This window comes from Meriones unguiculatus, chromosome 7, assembly GCF_030254825.1.
Source record: "Meriones unguiculatus strain TT.TT164.6M chromosome 7, Bangor_MerUng_6.1, whole genome shotgun sequence".
Lineage (NCBI taxonomy): Eukaryota > Metazoa > Chordata > Mammalia > Rodentia > Muridae > Meriones > Meriones unguiculatus.
Genome location: NC_083355.1, coordinates 79,786,116 through 79,803,937, shown reverse-complemented (window position 1 = coordinate 79,803,937; position 17,822 = coordinate 79,786,116). Strand labels below are relative to the sequence as shown.

Here is a 17,822-nt window from a genome sequence, read left to right as displayed (position 1 = left end):
AGGTGGAAGGCGGAAACCAGCTCCATCTTTAAGGCATAGCATTCCACAGCTCTCTACAGTTCCCCCTTTTTGTTTTAGATGCATCAGGCAAGAGTAGAGGTCTGATCTCTGATATTAGAAATAAATTGGGACTTTGTACAGATGTTCATTTAGGTGTCACCCACCCAAAGAGCATCAGACCCGTCCGATACCTTTTTCTCAGAGGCGGGACCTGGGGCATCAACCCGCATGCAATCAGACATGCTCTTCTCTGGGTCCAAAGCGGCTGACCCTGAGTGCAGTGCTTAGCCTCGCATCCTGAGCGTATCATTTTAGCTTTTTATGGTATCCAACTATGCTTGGGGAGAATGTCCTGCTTCAATGGCTGTAAAGGCCATCACTGGTTCAGATTTACGAATAGCTCTGGAAAAAAAAAGTTTCCTGCTGACAATTAACTCAGTCCCAAATGCACAACAAAGCTTAAGACATGCTTACACTGGAATTCTTTACCGAGTACATATGGCTTTTTCCATATGTTGTTGACTTAGAAACAAGGCTCAAGATAATGGTCTAGGGAGAATGACTGAGGTAAGCACAATGCCTGAGGGAGTCAGGCATTGGCCTGGCCCTAAGATCGCACAGATGTTATTTATGCCATTGTAAAGTACATGTGACATCTAGCTTAAGTGTTTAGTTTCAGGCCTCCCTGGGTCCCTACCTGCTGCAGGGTGTACCCTGTCCTCTACCCTGAATTCCCCAGCCCAGGGGCAGGGCTTCCCCTCTCCCAGAGGCTCTTCACTATATCATCTAGACATCTATCTCTCCCTCTCTCCCTTCTCACTCTCCTCTCTCTCTGTGCGTCTTTCTTCCTCTCCTCTCCCCCCTTCGCCTTCTTTCAATAAACCCACATTTATTAACACATAACTTCGTCTCGATGTTAGCCCATTCCACTATTTCAATCAACTGGTGAAGGTGACTTGGGGGAAGTTGAACTCTACCCAGCCAGGCAGGCCAGGCCAAACCAGACTTGTGGGGCCGCTCCCTTCACCTCATCTTTGTCTGTCTGCTCCGATGGATCCTCTTTAAAGCCTGGGAAAGTTGACTGCCCAGCCTGGCCACCCAGGGCCACGTGGGGACAGCTTCTCTCCTCCTACCTTCCCCTCCACCTAATGCAACTTTGGACTTGTCGAGTGACCCATCCCCCAACTGATGCCAAGAGGTACCAGGTTCCTCTTTCCTGGACCTGCTCTGCCGAAAAGCGACACCACCACAGCTAGTCTGTCTGTCCTGAACAAACCGGACCTTTGTTCTGGGCGCGCCTACAATTCAGAGTCTATAATAGTAGGTTACCTCTGTCCAAAACCGTCGGATCCCAGACTAATGAATTGGGATGCCATTTCTATAATCTTGGGATTCCGGCAAAGGCTAGGAAGATGGACGCCGTCGGGCATCTGTGGGAATTTTTCCGAACTGCACCTGTCCAGGTTTTGGGAAAGCATACTCTCGCCCCTCCCCCTCCTCAACTTCCTGGCGGCTTTCTGCACTCGAGGCTCCAGGTCCCGCTTTCCCACTCCTCCCTTCTACCCAACTTCCCTCCCATCCATTCACAGTCTCCAAGGCAGTGGAAGTGCTGGCGTCAACGGTTTTGAATTGCCCTTGCTGAAGGCTGCTTATAACAGGTGCTGGTTGTCTTGTTGACTTCGGGATGAAGAGGGTGGAGGCATGGCTTCACAGACATCTTGATTAAGGGTAGTCACATGACTGGCAGCCATCTTTGTTGTGGGAGATTCATAGCTTTGCGGCCACCAAATGGTATGTAGTGCCTTGAGGATTGCCAAATAGAACTTGTCTTTTAAGTTTTGGCTGTTTGGTTTGTAGTGATGCAATGTGGTGGGATCAGCAGGATTACTAGTCTCTCTATGAACTGTATTTGTGATTGAAAGTTTTGCTTTGATACTAGTTGAGAAATACATTTGAAGCCATGCTAAGAACTAATGCAATTAGTTACAAGATTAAGCTTTACCTAGCCTCTTGTTTCATGTTTTCAGTGTTAAGCCTAGGATGAGTAACTAACAACAGTTTGTTCGGCTCCCAATACTTAAAAGATTATGGTCCTCACACCTGTCAGAGAATCTGCAGAATGTGGCATTTAAATGTTTAATAAAAAAGCTTACTATGACAGAGACCCCAGCTTCTAAAAGTGACCCCAAGGATTCCGAGAAGATTTGGGGACAACAGCAGATGACTCCACTGGAATTGCAACTCTGGGTAAGACTGCCCCAGTGCCTCACCTTCTGCTAAGGCCTTGCATGAACTGTGGACAAACAGGTCACCCAGAGAGCTGACTCCCACATTTTGCCTAGACAAAATAAGGTCAGTCATTCTCCTGAGAGGCCTTTCAGACTTGCCAGGCCTTGCAGCCGAAAACTGATGCTGCCTAGGACCTGTGCCCACAAGGACACCACAGGAGCCTAGTTGGCAGTCTGTCTGGATAATGGGTAAGCCTCTGCCATACAAATCAATGCGTAGGCTGCTTGGACTATGCTTCCTGCAGGAATAGCCTTCAAAAGTCTCTGATTTGTTTGAAGATCAGTTTAACAGCAAAACCAAAGCTTCAGCTGCCATCTCACAAAAATATAAAGTTTAAAGGTCTGAGCTTCTGAGTAAGTGTTTGAGGCTGTTTTATGGTTGGTAAATGCAAGTTAGGAAGGCAGGAGGTGATGCTAACATATTTAAAATCAGTCTCTTTTTGTAAACTTAAAAAGATTCTTGTAAGCCTTAGGGAATACACGTCTCACGGAACAAATGGACTCCAGATAAGTACAACAGCCTGTTTGGCTGAGGTGGGATCTATCCCCCTTTCCCTGGTCCTGGGACCCATCTGCCTTCAACTACCAAGATCATAGGCCTGAAAGTCTCAAATGTATATTTTGCCCCTGATATGTATATCTGTTCCAGCATCCTGTCAGGTCCAGGTGTTATCCTTAAGAGCTGCGTCCAGAACTCAGGTGCTCCAACCTAAACCTCACAGACTGATCTGGTTGGCTGGGCAGTTTTCTAGCTGTAGATGGTCTCACAGACGCTGAACAGCCTGTTCTTCCTGGATTTGGCTAACATTCCAGCTTTTCACCCTCCCTCACCCAATATGGACAACCTCAATGACAGTGGGAAGTAGCCAGAGGCAATTAATTACTTCAGCCCTCATCCATTTATTATCAACAAAAGGCTGGGATGTTTGGTTTCAGGCATCCCTAGGCCCCTACCTGCTGCAGGGTGTGACTGCATTTCCTGCCCTCTACCCTGAATTCCCAGCCCAGGGGCCGGGCTTCCCCTCTCTAAGAGGCTCTCCACTATGTAACCCAGACATTTTTATCCCTTCCTCTCCCCTCTCACTCTTTCTGTGTCTTTCTTTCTCTGTCTGTCTCTCTCTGCAAAAGCTCCTCTCTCTCTCCCTCTCTCCCTCCTCTGCCACTTCCAATAAACCCGCATTTATTTATATATAACTTCGTTTTGCCATTATCTCATTCTGTTATTTCAATCCATAAGGATGGGTTTACTGAGAAGCAATACTCAGGATCTCTGGGTAAAGTCTGGGGCAAACAAACACAAAAATATGGGGATCCAGGTGGATACTGGCCCAACAGATAGAAAAAAAAAATCAACAAGTTGTAAATTGCATCCTTTCCCAGAATTCTGGCTGAAAGATAGACAAGAACCACCTTTGAACAGATAAGTCTGTTGCTTAACTTTCCTGGCATCTCCAGTGCTTATCTGTGCGCACAAGGACCTCTGATACTCTACATTTTTCCTTAGAGAATAGCAATTTAAAAAGAAGATATGATATACCCGCCAGAAGCCAGTGGTCTCAAAGCAGACCAACAACTCACTGAAATCAACATTGGCAAGCAAAGCTGTTTGGGAAAAGGGTACATTGTGTGACATACGGTGACTTTCATGGTGAGATTTTGTTTTTTTTTCCTTTTGGGGGATAGATTGCAAGGGTGGAGGGTAAATATGGAGAGACAAGGAGATGAGTAGGATTGGGGTGCATGATGTGAAATTCATAAAGAATCACTAAAAAGTTAAATCAGTTCTTGTGCATACAAACAATACATGGGTTAAGAAACGAGGGAAACAACACCCTTCACATAATAAACATATAATAAAAAAAACACATAATAATAACCAAATAATATAAAATATCTTGATGTAACTCTAACCAGCAAGCAAAAGACCAGTATGACAAGAATTTCAAGTCTCTGAAGAAAGAAATTGAAGAAGGTATGAGAAGATGGAAAGATCTCCCATGCTCATGGATCAGTAGGATTAACTTACTAAAAATGGCCATTTTTGCCAAAAGCAATCTATAGATTCAGTAAAATTCCCATAAAAATAGTAACACAATTCTTTACAGACCTTGAAAAAAATTCTCAACTTTATATGGAAAAACAAATCCAGAAGAGCTAAAACAATCCTGTACTATAAAAGAACTTCTGAAGATATCACCACCCCCGATCTCAAGCTGTACTATAGAGCAACAGTAATAAAAACTGCATGGTACTGGCATAGAAACAGACAGGTTTCAGTGGAATCAAATTGAAGACCCAGAGGTAAACCCATGCACCTATGGACACTTGATTTTTTGACAAAGAAACCAAAACTATACAATGGGGGAAAAAAAGAGATAGCATCTTCAACAAATAGTGCTGGTCTAACTGGATGTCTGCATATAGAAGAATGCAAATAGATCCGTATTTATTACCCTGCACAAAATTCAAGTCCAAGTGGATCAAAGACCTCAACTAAAACTAGATACATTAAATCTAATAGAAGAGAAAGTGGGGAATAGCCTTGAACTCATTGACACAGGAGACAACTTCCTGAACAGAACACCAACAGTTCAGGCACTAAAATCAACAATTAATAAATGGTGTACCTGCCTGCGGGACTAGTAATTCGTGGGGTCTTCCGAAGAGGACCAGGCCTGAAAGAAAAACAGGCGAGCGAGAAGAACGGGACCAAGCAGTTTTCCTTGTCAAAGTCCCCTTTATTGTGGGGCAAAGCTTTACTTTTAAGCTCAAAGAATAAGGAAGTAAAATAGGAGGGAGAAGGACGGGAGGCTATCTCGTGATTCCGGTCAGGTGGGGGAATCAGGTGGTGGAATCAGGTGGGGGAATCAGGTGAGGGGTGGTTCTCGGTCTCAGGAAGCAATCTATCCAGGTGGTCAAGGCTAGTTGCAGCCTCTGGCACCAGCATCCGTCGTGACTACGTGCCTGGGATTCTTGGTCTCTGGCAAAATGGGACCTCATGAAACTGAGAAGCTTCTGTAAGGCAAAGGACACTGTCAGTAGGAGAAAATGGCAACCAACAAAATGGGAAAAGATCTTCACCAGCCCTACCTCAGATAGAGTGCTAATATCCAAAATATATAAAGAACTCAAGAAATCAGACATGAACAAACCAAATAACCCAATTAAAAATGGGGTACAGAGCTAAACAGAGAATTCTCAACAAAGTAATCTCTAATGGCGGAGAAACACTTAAATGTTCAATATCCTTATTTATCAAAGAGATGAAAATCAGAATGACTCTGAGATTACATCTTACATCCCTCAGAATGGCTTGATCAAAACCTCAAGTGACAGCACATGCTAGCAAGGTTGTGGATAAAGGGGAACCCTCCTCCATCACTGGTGGGAGTGCAAACTTGTACAGCTGCTTTGGAAATCAGCCTGGCACTTTCTCAGAAAATTGGGAATAGACCCAATTATACCACTCTTGGGCATATATCCAAAAGATGCTACACCATACCACAAAGATACTTTTTCAACTATGTTCATAGCAGCTGTATTTGTAAGAGCGAGAAACTGGAAACAACCTAGATGTCCCTCAACTGAAGAATGGAGAAAGAAAATGTGGTACATTTACACAATGGAATACTACTCAGCTATTAAAAGCAGGGGCATCGTGAAATCTGCAGGCAAATGGATGGAACTAGAGATTATTCTGTGTTCCTGACCCAGAAAGACAGGCATGATATGTTTTCACTTATAAAGGGGTCATGCTGACTTTGTAGAGCTCAATCTAGAACAGTTTTAGCATTGCATGCAAGGGCTGTTCTTTTCTCATGGTGTGGTTTTGGTCAGCCATGTGACTGAAGCTTAAGGTATGTGGTTCACTGAACCAAAGAGGCTAAGTAACAAGGAGGGGCCAGGGAGGTGCTTGAATTTCACTCCCAAGAGGAAATAAATAGGCATTTTATTTCCTATAAATGGGAGGTAAATGGGAGGGGGGAAGGTATCTGGATAGGAGGGTAGGGGTGGGGGATTAGGAGTAGGGAGAGCATGGGCGAGAGGGCTGGATGAGAGAATGGCAAGTGGAGGTGGGGACATCTCTGGGAAATGCCAGAGACCTGGCATAGGGGAGGCCCCAGGAAGTCTGTGGGGGTCACCCTAGTTGACACTTCTAGCAGCAGGGGATATGAAGCCTGAAGTGGCTTCCAGGGGAGGAACAAAGACACCAACTCACCCATAAAACCTTTGACCTGAAATTTATCCTACCTACAAGATAGGTAGGGACAAAGATGGTGCAGATTGAGGGAATGGTCAACCAAAGACTGGTCCTACTTGAGACCTGTTCCATGAGAGAGAACCAGTCCCTGACACTATTAATGATTCTCTGCTGTGCTTGTAGACAGGAGCTTAGCATAACTCCTCTGGGAGGCTTCACTCAGCAGCTGATGGAAAGAGATGTAGAGACCCACAGCCAAACATTAGACAGCTCAGAGAGTCATTATGGAAGAGTTGGGGGACAATTGAGGGACCTGGAGGAATCAAGTTCTCCACAAGAAGACCTACAGTGTCAACTAACCTGGTCCCATGGGGCCTCACAGAGACTGAATCACTAGCCAAAGAGCATACATGGACTGGTCCTAAGCCCCCTGCATGTATGTAGCAGATGTGCAGCTTGGTCTTCATGTGGGTCCACCAGCAACTGGAGGGGGGGCCCTCTCCGACTCTGATGCCTGCCTTTGGATCCTCTTCCCCTAACTGGGCTGGCTTGTCTGGCCTCGGTGGGAGAGAATACATCTAGTCCTTCAGTGACTTAATGTGCCATGGTGGGTTGGTACCCAGAGGTGGGGGTGGGGAAGGACCTCTCCTTTCTCTGAGGAGGAGAGGGGAGGATGGAGGGAGGATTGGGAGGAGGACTGGGAGGAGAGAAGGGGGACCTGTGATGAGGATGTGAAGTGAATAAACAAACAAAAGGGGGAAAACTAGGGCTGTATTACTAATTCTTACGGAGCTCTGCTACTTTGTAAGCTAATGACAGAATCTAATTAAAAGATAAAAAGAGAGTTTCAACGGAGGTAACCCGCCTGGGCGGATGATGCTATTCCCAGAAGACAAGGGTTATTAAGTGAAAACCTCAGCGCCAGGCAGGATTAGTTCCCTTCAAGTTATTGGTCCCACGGGCCTCTAAAACAACCTGGGCTACTGCTGTCATTGGTTTTGCTTGCCTATCCTAACTACACGCTAAAACCCTTCTGCTAAAGACACCACACAGTTTGGTAGCAGAATAAGAGCAATCAACCTTGAAGTGACAGAGAAACTTCTTCCTTCCTGGCTAGCTTTCAGAGCGCCAGAAAGTGCTACGCAGGCCATCAGGGAGAAAAGACATCAATGGTCTGACCCCTACCTGCTACAGCAGCCATCTTCCAGGGAAGGTGTGCCTCCTGATGAAATATTTGCATGACTGTTTTACGGCTAATTAACACGTTTTTAAATCAGATTCGAAGCCTGTTACACAGGAGGAAATTTATAACTGGTACTATAGACATAGTCAAAAAAAGTCTATGGCTGGTGAGGTCATAGGCATTACATAGAAACCTGTTATTTGCTAAAAATGTTCATGTTGTCAAAGTGACTTCTAAATATTTATGCTTATACGCCTGTAGATATATGCTGCTCTCAAACTTGGCCCAGCTAAAGTTCGTGATGGGGTCAGCAGGGGTTAACGTAGCAACTTGTGACTGGTCAAAGTTCTAAGGAAAAGGCACCGTGAATACTCAGCCGCACGTGGGAGATCTGTGTCAACTCAGTCCCCAAGGCTCAGGGAGCATTAGGGAAGAGGAAGCAGGAAGAGTGCAAGCGTGGGGCCAGTGGTTCTGCCGGAAGACGAGAGCCCTCCTGACTGAGGCCCCAATAGCCACTGAAATCCTTCCTCCACTGGCCATACATCCCAAGTCCCTGACACCTGCTGCAGTGACCATAAGGCCACTAACCACTGTCAAGTGTGTTGAATGCCATGCCCTTCCTGATGAGCACCCCAAGAGAGCCGTCCAGATGTTTCCCAGGCCTGGGGGTTGGTGGCTGGTTTTGGATTTGACTGTTGCTACTTATTTGCTTTATAAATATACTTTGTCACTTCTATCATGAAAAGAAAAAGAACGTTAAGAGCGATCGTTAGGATGGGTAAGAGTGCTAGGCCATGCTGTCTTCCGGACATGGCATGACTCTCTATCCGACTCATAAGCTCACACCGGCTGTGTCTACCTGCAGTAGATCAGGCCAGTCAAAATTCCATATGGACAAGGAGGGGCTCACGGGGGCCGCGCCTAGCTGAGGAGCTGTTGGCAGTTGCTGGCTGGGGGCGGGGGGGGGGGCAGAAAGTAATTTTCCTCCGGGGATGTGGCCACTGGGTAGGCGGCCCACACTCCAGTAGACAGGCCCACGCCCCTGTGTACATTGGCAGCGCTCATGGGACTCAGTGGGATTAAAGAAAAAACAAAAAACAAGAACATGAAGTCGGGAGCTATTATATTGGCAGGGATGAGGGGTGGGGCAGAGTGAAAGATGGAGTCCAGAGGGTGTTTGAGTGTGAGTACAGGTGGTGTATATGCTCAGAATACATTGTATATATGCATATCGGTAATTCTCAAAGAATAAAAATGTTCTTAAAGAATAAAAGATTTAAATTACTAAAGCAACCCCTCCCCCCCCAAAAAAAAACCAAATAATGAAATGGGGAAATATGTTGCCATGGCCAAGGGAAGGCAAGGCTTGGTATTATGCTAATGATAAAAATCTTCAAACGATTTAAAATTACTAAATTGTTTGGGGGAAAGTCCAATAATGTTAATGCAACCCCTATTTGACCACTACAAAGAGAACATTTTTCTGCACAAGAAAAGATATGTTACCCATCTAATGAATCCAATCAGATAAAGCACAGCCAGATAGCTAAACTGGTTTAGGGTATAACATAAAATTCCATCTTATTATATTGTCACACCTCCAGAAATTCAACACAGAAATCTCATTAATTTATTATCTGAAATGAGTTCCAAAGCAATCTTTTTAGCATTGATGAAATAAACTGATCCAGTAACTGGGCTAATAACTACAACCAGCACACTTTAATAAGCTCAGTCATTTTCAAACATAAGGCATTATTATCTTAGGATTCTGGGAGTTCTCGTAGACTTAGCTGGAAGTCAAGTAAGGAGTAAGGCAAGTTCCACCTGAAGAGGTTCGGATCCACCATCTTTCTCTCCTAAGTGACTGTAAATCATTCCTAGGCAGCAAGAGAACCAACATGAAATTCCAATCACTTCACAGAAACTTCCCTCCCTCTACTTCCTGTTTCAGTTCATGTACCTGTGACCCCACTGGGTACATCAGCTGCAAGAACTGGTGAGGAGTCAGGACTACAGGATGGCCTCCGGTCGTGAGAACACCCGTGGTGAATGAAGAGCCCTGTTCCACTTACTTCTAACCAAACAGTTGGAAAGCTGGGTAAGGTTTTCTTGGAGATGATATCTCGGTAGGTAAAGTGCTTGCTGCTCAAGCACGATGCCCTGAATTTGGTCTCCATCCTCCATGCGAAGAGCCAGGCGGGCAGCAGCGGATGGAGACAGATGCTGGGACTCGAGGCCAAGCACGGGGCAGAGCTCGGGGGTGCTGTGGAAGTGATGGGGGAAAGATGGAAAGACCTGGAGGGAACAGGAACCTCACAAGGAGACCAACAGGGACAACTAACCCAGCCATGAGACATCAGCTAAGGAGCATGCGTGATATGACCTAGACCCCCTGCACATAAGTGGCCAATGGGCGGCTTGATCTTCATATGGGGCGCCTGGTGACTGGAGGGGGGGGGGGCTGTTTCTAACATGGACTCTATTGCCTGCTTTTGGATAACTTCCCCCTGGCAGGACTGCCTTGCCTGGCCTCAGGGGATGAAGATATGCTCAGTCCTGATGGGACTTGACGTGTTGGGGAGGGTTGATATGGGGGTAGGTGGGTTTCCCTTTTCTGGGGGGAAAGGGAGAGGGGAAAGAAGGGGAAAGGGGAGGGTGAGAAGAGAGGAGGGAGGGGACACTCTTGAGATGTAAGGTAGATAAACTGATACGGGGCTCATTGGCTGGCCAGCCTAGCCAACTCAGCAAGCCCCAATCCCTGTGAAGATACTGCCTGAGGCTGACCTCTGGCCTCCACAAGCATGGGTAGGCACCTACAAACATGTACACCATCCCCCAGAAAAAAGAGCAAGATTTAACTGGTGATATTTTATTTCAAGTGCTTACGGTTTCCAAACTGAAGTATATGAAAAATAAATACATTGAGTGGAACTGTTCATACCACGTTAAATGTTAAAACAGTACATTTGAAAATACTAAAAATTAATTACATTTCAAATAAATATATGTACATGTCATGGTAAGCATTAAAATGATCCATTATTATTTAAAAAACACTGATATGCATGTTTTTTAGTATGTCATGACACACCTGTTGACTTTTTAAAAGACAAACCACCTTTCAGACATTGAACAAAGCAGTAAAAAACCATGTAATCGTATACAAATGTCTCTCGCTACCAAAGCCGATCCGAACTCCTACAGCACAAATATTGGCCAACTACTTTTACCCATGTTAGACGCAGGGGAGCCGCTGTTTAGGTCGCTCCCTGCGGCAAGAAGGGAGTCTAGTGACGTCACAGAACCGCGACTCTCACTTTCCCAGCGGCGCCTCTGGCGACGCCCTTGCATTCGGATGTAAAAATGGACTAACACAAATGTATCGGGAGAGGTTTGGAGGAGAAAATTGGGTAGCCCAGGGGAGGGTCGGCGGCCTGCACGGTGAGGTTCCTCAGAAGGAGCGGGTGAGCTTGCATGCTGTAGCGCTCCTCATCATCGTTGGTGGCATAGAGCAGCTCCCACGAGAGGTTGGCCCACTGACCGCGCACGGCCTCGGCGTTCAGCTGCCCGATGTGCACCGACAGCTCCCGAAGCATCAGGACCCTCGAGGTGTAAACGCCCTGCAGGCGTAAAGGGGACAGGGAGGATCACCGGAAAATTCAGCAGGAGTGTGCGCCAACCAACAGTAGAGCCTGGGGGTTTAAAATACGCCCGAGCTGCCTGGCTTTGGAATCAGGGGTCACCTCTCTTTCTTAGCTCTCTAAATCAATCCGAGAAGAGCATTTGTCACTTGATTACTGTGAGGAGCGAATTTCAGGAACTTAGTCTTTTCTGACCCTGGCCGACCACTCGCTTAGCCTTGGCAGAGCACAGTGTTAGTGGACAGGGCTGTTGTCCTCTCCCTGCTGAGGCAATACTGGACAAAAACAACCCTAGTGAAGGAAGGGTCCGTTCCATGAGGGAGGTCTTGGCAGCAGGAACGGGAGAGCTGAGCGTGTGGCGTACACCGAGAGAGTGTAATGCTGCTCAGCTCCCCTCCTCCCTTTCGGCTGGTCCGGCACCCTAGCCCTTTCGCGATGCGGCCCCTTCACCCGAGGGTGGGCCTCCCCACCTCAACCCCATCTAGAATTCCCTTGGGGACATGCCAGAAGTTCGTTTTCGCGGTGACTCTAAGTCCTATCCCGCTGACAATCAAGAGTCATCACAGTGGCCAATCCCTCAGCTGGGCTCCTTTTCAGAAAGTTTTAATGGGTTATAGTTAGATTTCTGCACCGTTCGCTCATTTCAATTGTCAGTTTATAATCCAATGTCCCCTGGGCAGACAGTGAATGCGCAGTGACCGCCCAGTTAATCTAAGAGCAGTTCTCATGGCCTCAGTAAGAAACGCTGTGGTCCTTCCATGTCCCCCAACAATCACAATGACGCTACCTGAACTGATTCACCCGCTCATGGCCCTCGTAGCCTCAACCATCCTCATTCCTTTCCTTGTACGGTGTACTATAAAATGCCCATTGTCTCTTGATGCACGGCTTCTGCCTTTTAGCCACTATAAACATCACACTACCAACACCTGTGCGCAAGTTTCTGCGCCAGCCTACACTTTTGCTCCTTATCCTGTTGTGGTTCCATGACCCATCACTTGAGAAATGACCCGAGTGTTTTCCAGAGTGACTATATTCCAAACATTGGCTGGCATATAAGGGTTATAATTGGCGTATGATCTCTTCACATCCTTGCCAAGACTTACTAACTCCCCATCACAGTACAGTAAAATGTTATGGCTTTTGCTTGTTTCTTGGGTAGTGTGGGAGTCAAGCTTGGCGCCTTGCACATGCTTAGGCAAGTAATTTCACCGCTAAGCTACACATCAGCTCTAATTTTATTATGGTTTTGACTTGTCTCCTGACTCGCAGCATTTTGTGTATATGTGTTTCTTGGTCACTGTGTACCTTTGGAGAAATGTGTATATGGAGGGCTGTTGTCCACAATCAGACACCTGTTTTGATTAGAATCTAAAGTTCTTGACATATGATAGTAACAGATTTTTTATGATATATATATATATATATATATTCCCCATTCTCGTTGTGTTTTCACTTTTTGACAGCATGCTTTGACACACAAAGTTTATTTTTTTTCATTTCTGTTTGTTTTGAGGCAAGGCCTCATACAGCCCAGGCTAGAATAAAACTCTGTAGTCTGTGCAGCAGAGTATAACTATGAAGTCTTGATCTTCCTGGGGATTAGAAAGTGTGCTGGCCCTTCTTCTCTATCCTTCTTTTCATTAAAAAAAAAAAAAAAAAGTTTGTTCTATTATTTTATATGTGTTACCTGCATGTGCCCAAGAAGGCCAAAAGAGGGAACTGGACCCCTGGACCTAGACTTACAGATAAGACTCACCCACCATATGGGTGCTGGGAATTAAACCCCAGTTCTCTGCAAAAACAACAGCGCTCTAAACCATTGAGCCATCCCTCCACCCCCTATTTTGTTTTGAGACAGGGTCTTATGTGGTCCGGGAAGGCCACAGATGTAAACTCGGATCCTCTGTTAACCGGGAATGACCTTGAACTCTTGACCTTTCTCCTGAAATTAGGGATGTGTGACTTTGCAAAGAGCTTTAGTTTTGGTTGGTTGGCTTTTGTTTTTTGTTTGTTTTGTTTTGAGGGCTTACTTTGTAGCCCAGATTGGTCTCAAACTTGTGGCAATCCTCAGGATCCTAGGTCCTGGGTTTAGTAAGGCACCAGACCAGCAAATATAGAACCTATATTCTTTTTTTTTGTTTTTGTTTTTCTTTTTCTAATACTTCTGATTCAACCTAGGGTTTTGTGCATGAGGCAAACATTTTATCAATGAGCCACTTTCCCAGTCCTGGTTAACCTATTTATTTACTTTTTTTATATTTTTGACACAGCTGTCACATAGTTAGAATGAATGAGAAATTTCATTACAGCCATGGATAACTCTGAACATTGGATCCTCTTGCTTTTACCTCCTGAATGATGGAGTCCTAGGTTACCTTCCCTGGTTTTACATGGTGACCGAACCAAGGGCTTCCTGCATCCTACGTAAGCACTTTAGCAACTGAGCTATATCCCTAGCACCAAGGTTTTACTTAATTTTTTTCAGTTCCATTTTTTTATGTGTATGAATGTTTTGCTTGAATGCATGTCTGTACATCATATGCATAGTGTCTGAGAAGGCCAGAAGAGGGTGTTGGATCTCTCAGGACTGGAGTTCCAGATGGTCGAGGTACCATGTGGATGCTAAGAATTCAGTCCTGGTCCTCTGGAAAAGCAAGCAGTGCTTTTAATTGCTGAGCCATTGCTCTAGCCCTTAAACATTTTATTTTTAATGATGTGGTTTCATTTGTTTCTCATACTTTTGTTATCATATCTAAGAATTTATTTTTAAGTTTGAGGTCATGAAGATTACTCCCACATATTCTCCTGAGATTTCCATGGTTTTAATGTTTAGTTATTTGATGCAACAGAGGTCAGTTACTTAATATGGTGTTAGCTGAGATCTTCAGTGGGCTGAACAGTATCTTCAAATGAAAGGAATGTCAGTCCTAACCGTGGTACTTGTGAACATGGCCTTTACTGGGATGGGTACTTAAAGATGTAACTGAAGATTCTGAGATAAGATCATGCTGGGTTTCAGTAGATCCTAAGCCGACCAAGCTCTTGTGTCCCTATAAAAGAAAGGGGCGGGAGAGCTCCCTCCCACTACAGAAGAGAAGGCCATGTGAAAATGGAGACTGGCGCTACAGAGCCACAGGTGGACTGTGAGGAGCCAGCAGAAGTAGGAAAGATTAGGGAAGAGCTCTTCTCTGGAGCCCTCAGAGGGGGCATGACCTCCTCAAACCCTGACTGTAGACTCCCAACTCCAGAACTGGGAGACAACACATCTGTTCTTTAAAGTCACCCAGTTTGTGAGGATGAGTTTTGTAGCAGCCACGGGGAAATGATGTCCATAATTCAATGTTTCTCTTAATCGTGGACAGTCAACTATTTCAGTACCATCTTGTGAAAACAATGATTTCTCCATTAGATGCTCTTGGGCTCCTTCTTTTTATTTCCATTTCACTCCCTTAAGTGCTATCTTAATGCCGAACCACACAGAACCTGACACTGGGTGCTTTCTGACACATTTTGAAACTCAGAAGTATGAGATCATCAATTTTCTTTTGAAAAGACTTTTCTGGCTATTTTGAGTTCCTTGATATTCCACGAGTTTTAGAAAGCCATCCTGCCATTTTTTTTTTACTACAGGCAGATGGGCCTTGAATGAGAGTGTTACAACTATTAATCTGAAGAGTGTTACCACTTAAAAATACACTTAGTGTGTATTTCGCTTGTGCATAAGTCTGTGTACCACTTGCAAGCCTAGCGTCCATGGAGGTCAGAAGAGGGTACTGGATCCGCTGGAACTATAGTTGCAGGTGATTGTGAGCTGTGGGGGGTGGGGGAGGTGGGAACTGAATTTAGGATCTCTGGAAGAACAGCCAGGGCTCTTAACTGCTAAAATATAGTCCTAAGTACTACATTTTAACAATATAGTTTGATTCACAAGTATGGGTATTTTTATTGTGAGTTTTATTGTCTTTAGATTTTTAATTCCTTCTTTCAACAATGTTTTACAGTTTTCAGGATACCTGTTTTATACTTATTAAATTTCTACCTAAGTACGTTATCTTTTGAGCCAGGGTCTTACTATGTAGCCCAGATACCCTTGAATTCCTGACCCCTCTGCTTCTGCGTTCTACACACAGGGATTCGAGGCATGAGATGCTATGCCTGGCTTTTATTTTGTTTTAAAAATGTTTAAACTTTATTCAGTATGTGTGTGTACACAGACATATGTACTCAGTGTACAGACAGAAGACAACTTTCAGAAGTTGGTTCTCTTTCACCATCAGATTTGGTGGCGAAGCCTTTACCTGCTAAGCCATTTCAATGTTCCTTATTCTTTTCGGTGTAAAATAAACCGGATTTCCTTATTTGATTTTGGTTTGGTTATTGCTGGTATGTAAAAATACAGAAGATTTTTATGTTGACCATCTTCTTATATCCTACAATTATTTCAATAATTTTAACATAGATTCCTTACATTCTAAAGAAAAGATTGTGCTGCCTGCAAATAGTATTCCATCTTCAGTTCTGAACCCTATGCCTTTTTTTCCTTTTGCTTCATTACTCTGTTACCATCGCTCAGCTGACACAACAGACATTGATACTAAGTATGGTGGCCCAGGCCTCTAGTCCTTGCATCCTCGGTGACAGAGACAGGGTGATCATGGAGCCTAGGTTTTCACGAACCCACAACTCGCCTGGCCCATACAGCAAGACCCTTGTTGAAAGGTGGAGAGAGAAGTGGGGGAGGAGGAAGAGGCAGAGGAGAAGGGGAGGAAGGGGGAGATTGGTCTAGGTTTGTTTTCTCACTGTTCTAGAGGCTGAGACTGCAGTCAGGGTGCACACGGCTAGGCTATGGTGAGGTCTCTTCCTGGCTCGGAGAAGGCTGCCTTCCTCCTCTGTCTTTGTGTAGTATACATAACAGGAGGGTCTAGTGTTTCCTCATGTTGTAATGCCCTTAATCCTGCCATACGGTTCAACACTTAGGATCTTATCAGATCCTAATTACTTCCCAATACATTGAGGCAAGGAGTTCAATGTGAATCTGGGTCAGAAACAATCCGTTCATTACACACAGACAGAACTTCCAGCACAGTACTATGATGGTAATATACATTTTTATATCTATTTTAATTTCTGGAAAAGAATGTTTGTACTATGAAAGCGTGTTGGATTTCATTAAATGGGGTTTTCTTCTTTTTTATCTACGGAGATAATTATGGGGCGTTTGTTTCTTACCCTATTGTTACTATGTATTACATCAATTGGCTTTTTATATATTAAACCGATTTTATACACTATTTTGACACAAAAGTTGTTTTTATAGGCTGCTGGCTTGGTTAGCTAATATTTTGCTGAGGATTGCACCTACAGTGACGGAGTTAGCTCCCTGCCAAGTCTGCTTGCCTTGCCGATTTCTTCTGGGTAGTTCCTAAAATGCACAATACCTTCTGTTACAAGGCCAAGGACACACTTACTGCTCACCTTGAGGTAGCCACACTGTGGCCAAGGAATCATTTCTTTTGGGAAGTGCTTCAGAGCTCAACTTTTTCTTGATTTTTACGTATCTTTTCCCTGATTTGCTTCTCTCACAGGGCAGAAGCTCTGAGGTGGACCACATGCGCTGACTACCTTACAGTGGCTGTACAGTAATTAGCGTTTTTAATTGCTCCCTATTCAGCGGGCAGAAGGAAATGAACCAGCTGTTCTGGGCTATACTATCTGATCATAGGGCCATGATTATAAATACCTTTCAACTGCCATTAACCCATTATCAATAGCTAGAATGTCATACCATTTACCAGCTCAAATATTTTACATTTTTCAATCTTTACGGTTTCTACATGAAAATGCCTTACCGTACTAGACTCATAGCCCAGGGAGAACAAGCACGGCTTTTCTTCTAGAATTGCTTCCTTCCACTGCTCCTCAGACGCTAAGCCGATGTACCAGTCCCTCTCGTATTCTCTGAGGCAGTCAGCCAGCTCTTTAAAGTCTTCTGTTGGACCCAAACTTGCTTTATCAACCATCAGTTTCAGCGTGTACCTAAAAAAGTGGAAACCCAAACAATTTCAGGATATTTAAGTTTATCTTAAGATAAACTTTAGAGATGAGAGTCGTCTGTTCACTATTTTTAAGACTCGGGAGGGATAGCATCCACATCTCAAGCCAAGCAGAGTGGCACAGTGGCACACACATTTGATGGTGGGCACTCAAGAGGCAGAGGGAGGTGCCCAGGCCATCCCTGGAGATCCAGAATGCGCTCAAGGCCAGTCTGGGATCATGTCTCAACAGCCCACCTCCACTAAAAGGAAGTCATCCATTTCAAGTTAAAAAAAAATGAGGGGGACGAGGCTGAAGATGTACTCAGTGGGCAGTGTACCTGCTTAGCATGTACAACAAGGCTGTGGGTTGATCCCCAGATCCATATGATGGTGGGGGCTCATGCCTACAGCACCAGCACTCTGGAGGGAGAGGCAAGGTATCCAGGTTCTAGCCTCAAAACTGAAACA

General features: G+C 44.9%; 1 protein-coding gene across 1 annotated transcript in view; it reads right to left on the bottom strand.

The window, feature by feature from the left end:
* Nucleotides 1-10,528: 10,528 nt before the first annotated feature.
* The window catches only part of Pcnx4 (pecanex 4), a 30,363-nt gene continuing 23,069 nt past the window's right edge, over nucleotides 10,529-17,822 (bottom strand). Inside the window, exons 10-11 of the mRNA XM_021647255.2 lie at nucleotides 17,169-17,355; nucleotides 10,529-11,295 (exon numbers count right to left, since the gene is read on the bottom strand). Coding sequence (XP_021502930.1) covers nucleotides 11,044-11,295; nucleotides 17,169-17,355 — 439 coding nt within the window. The 3' untranslated portion in view covers nucleotides 10,529-11,043. The remainder of the gene's footprint in view (nucleotides 11,296-17,168; nucleotides 17,356-17,822) is intronic.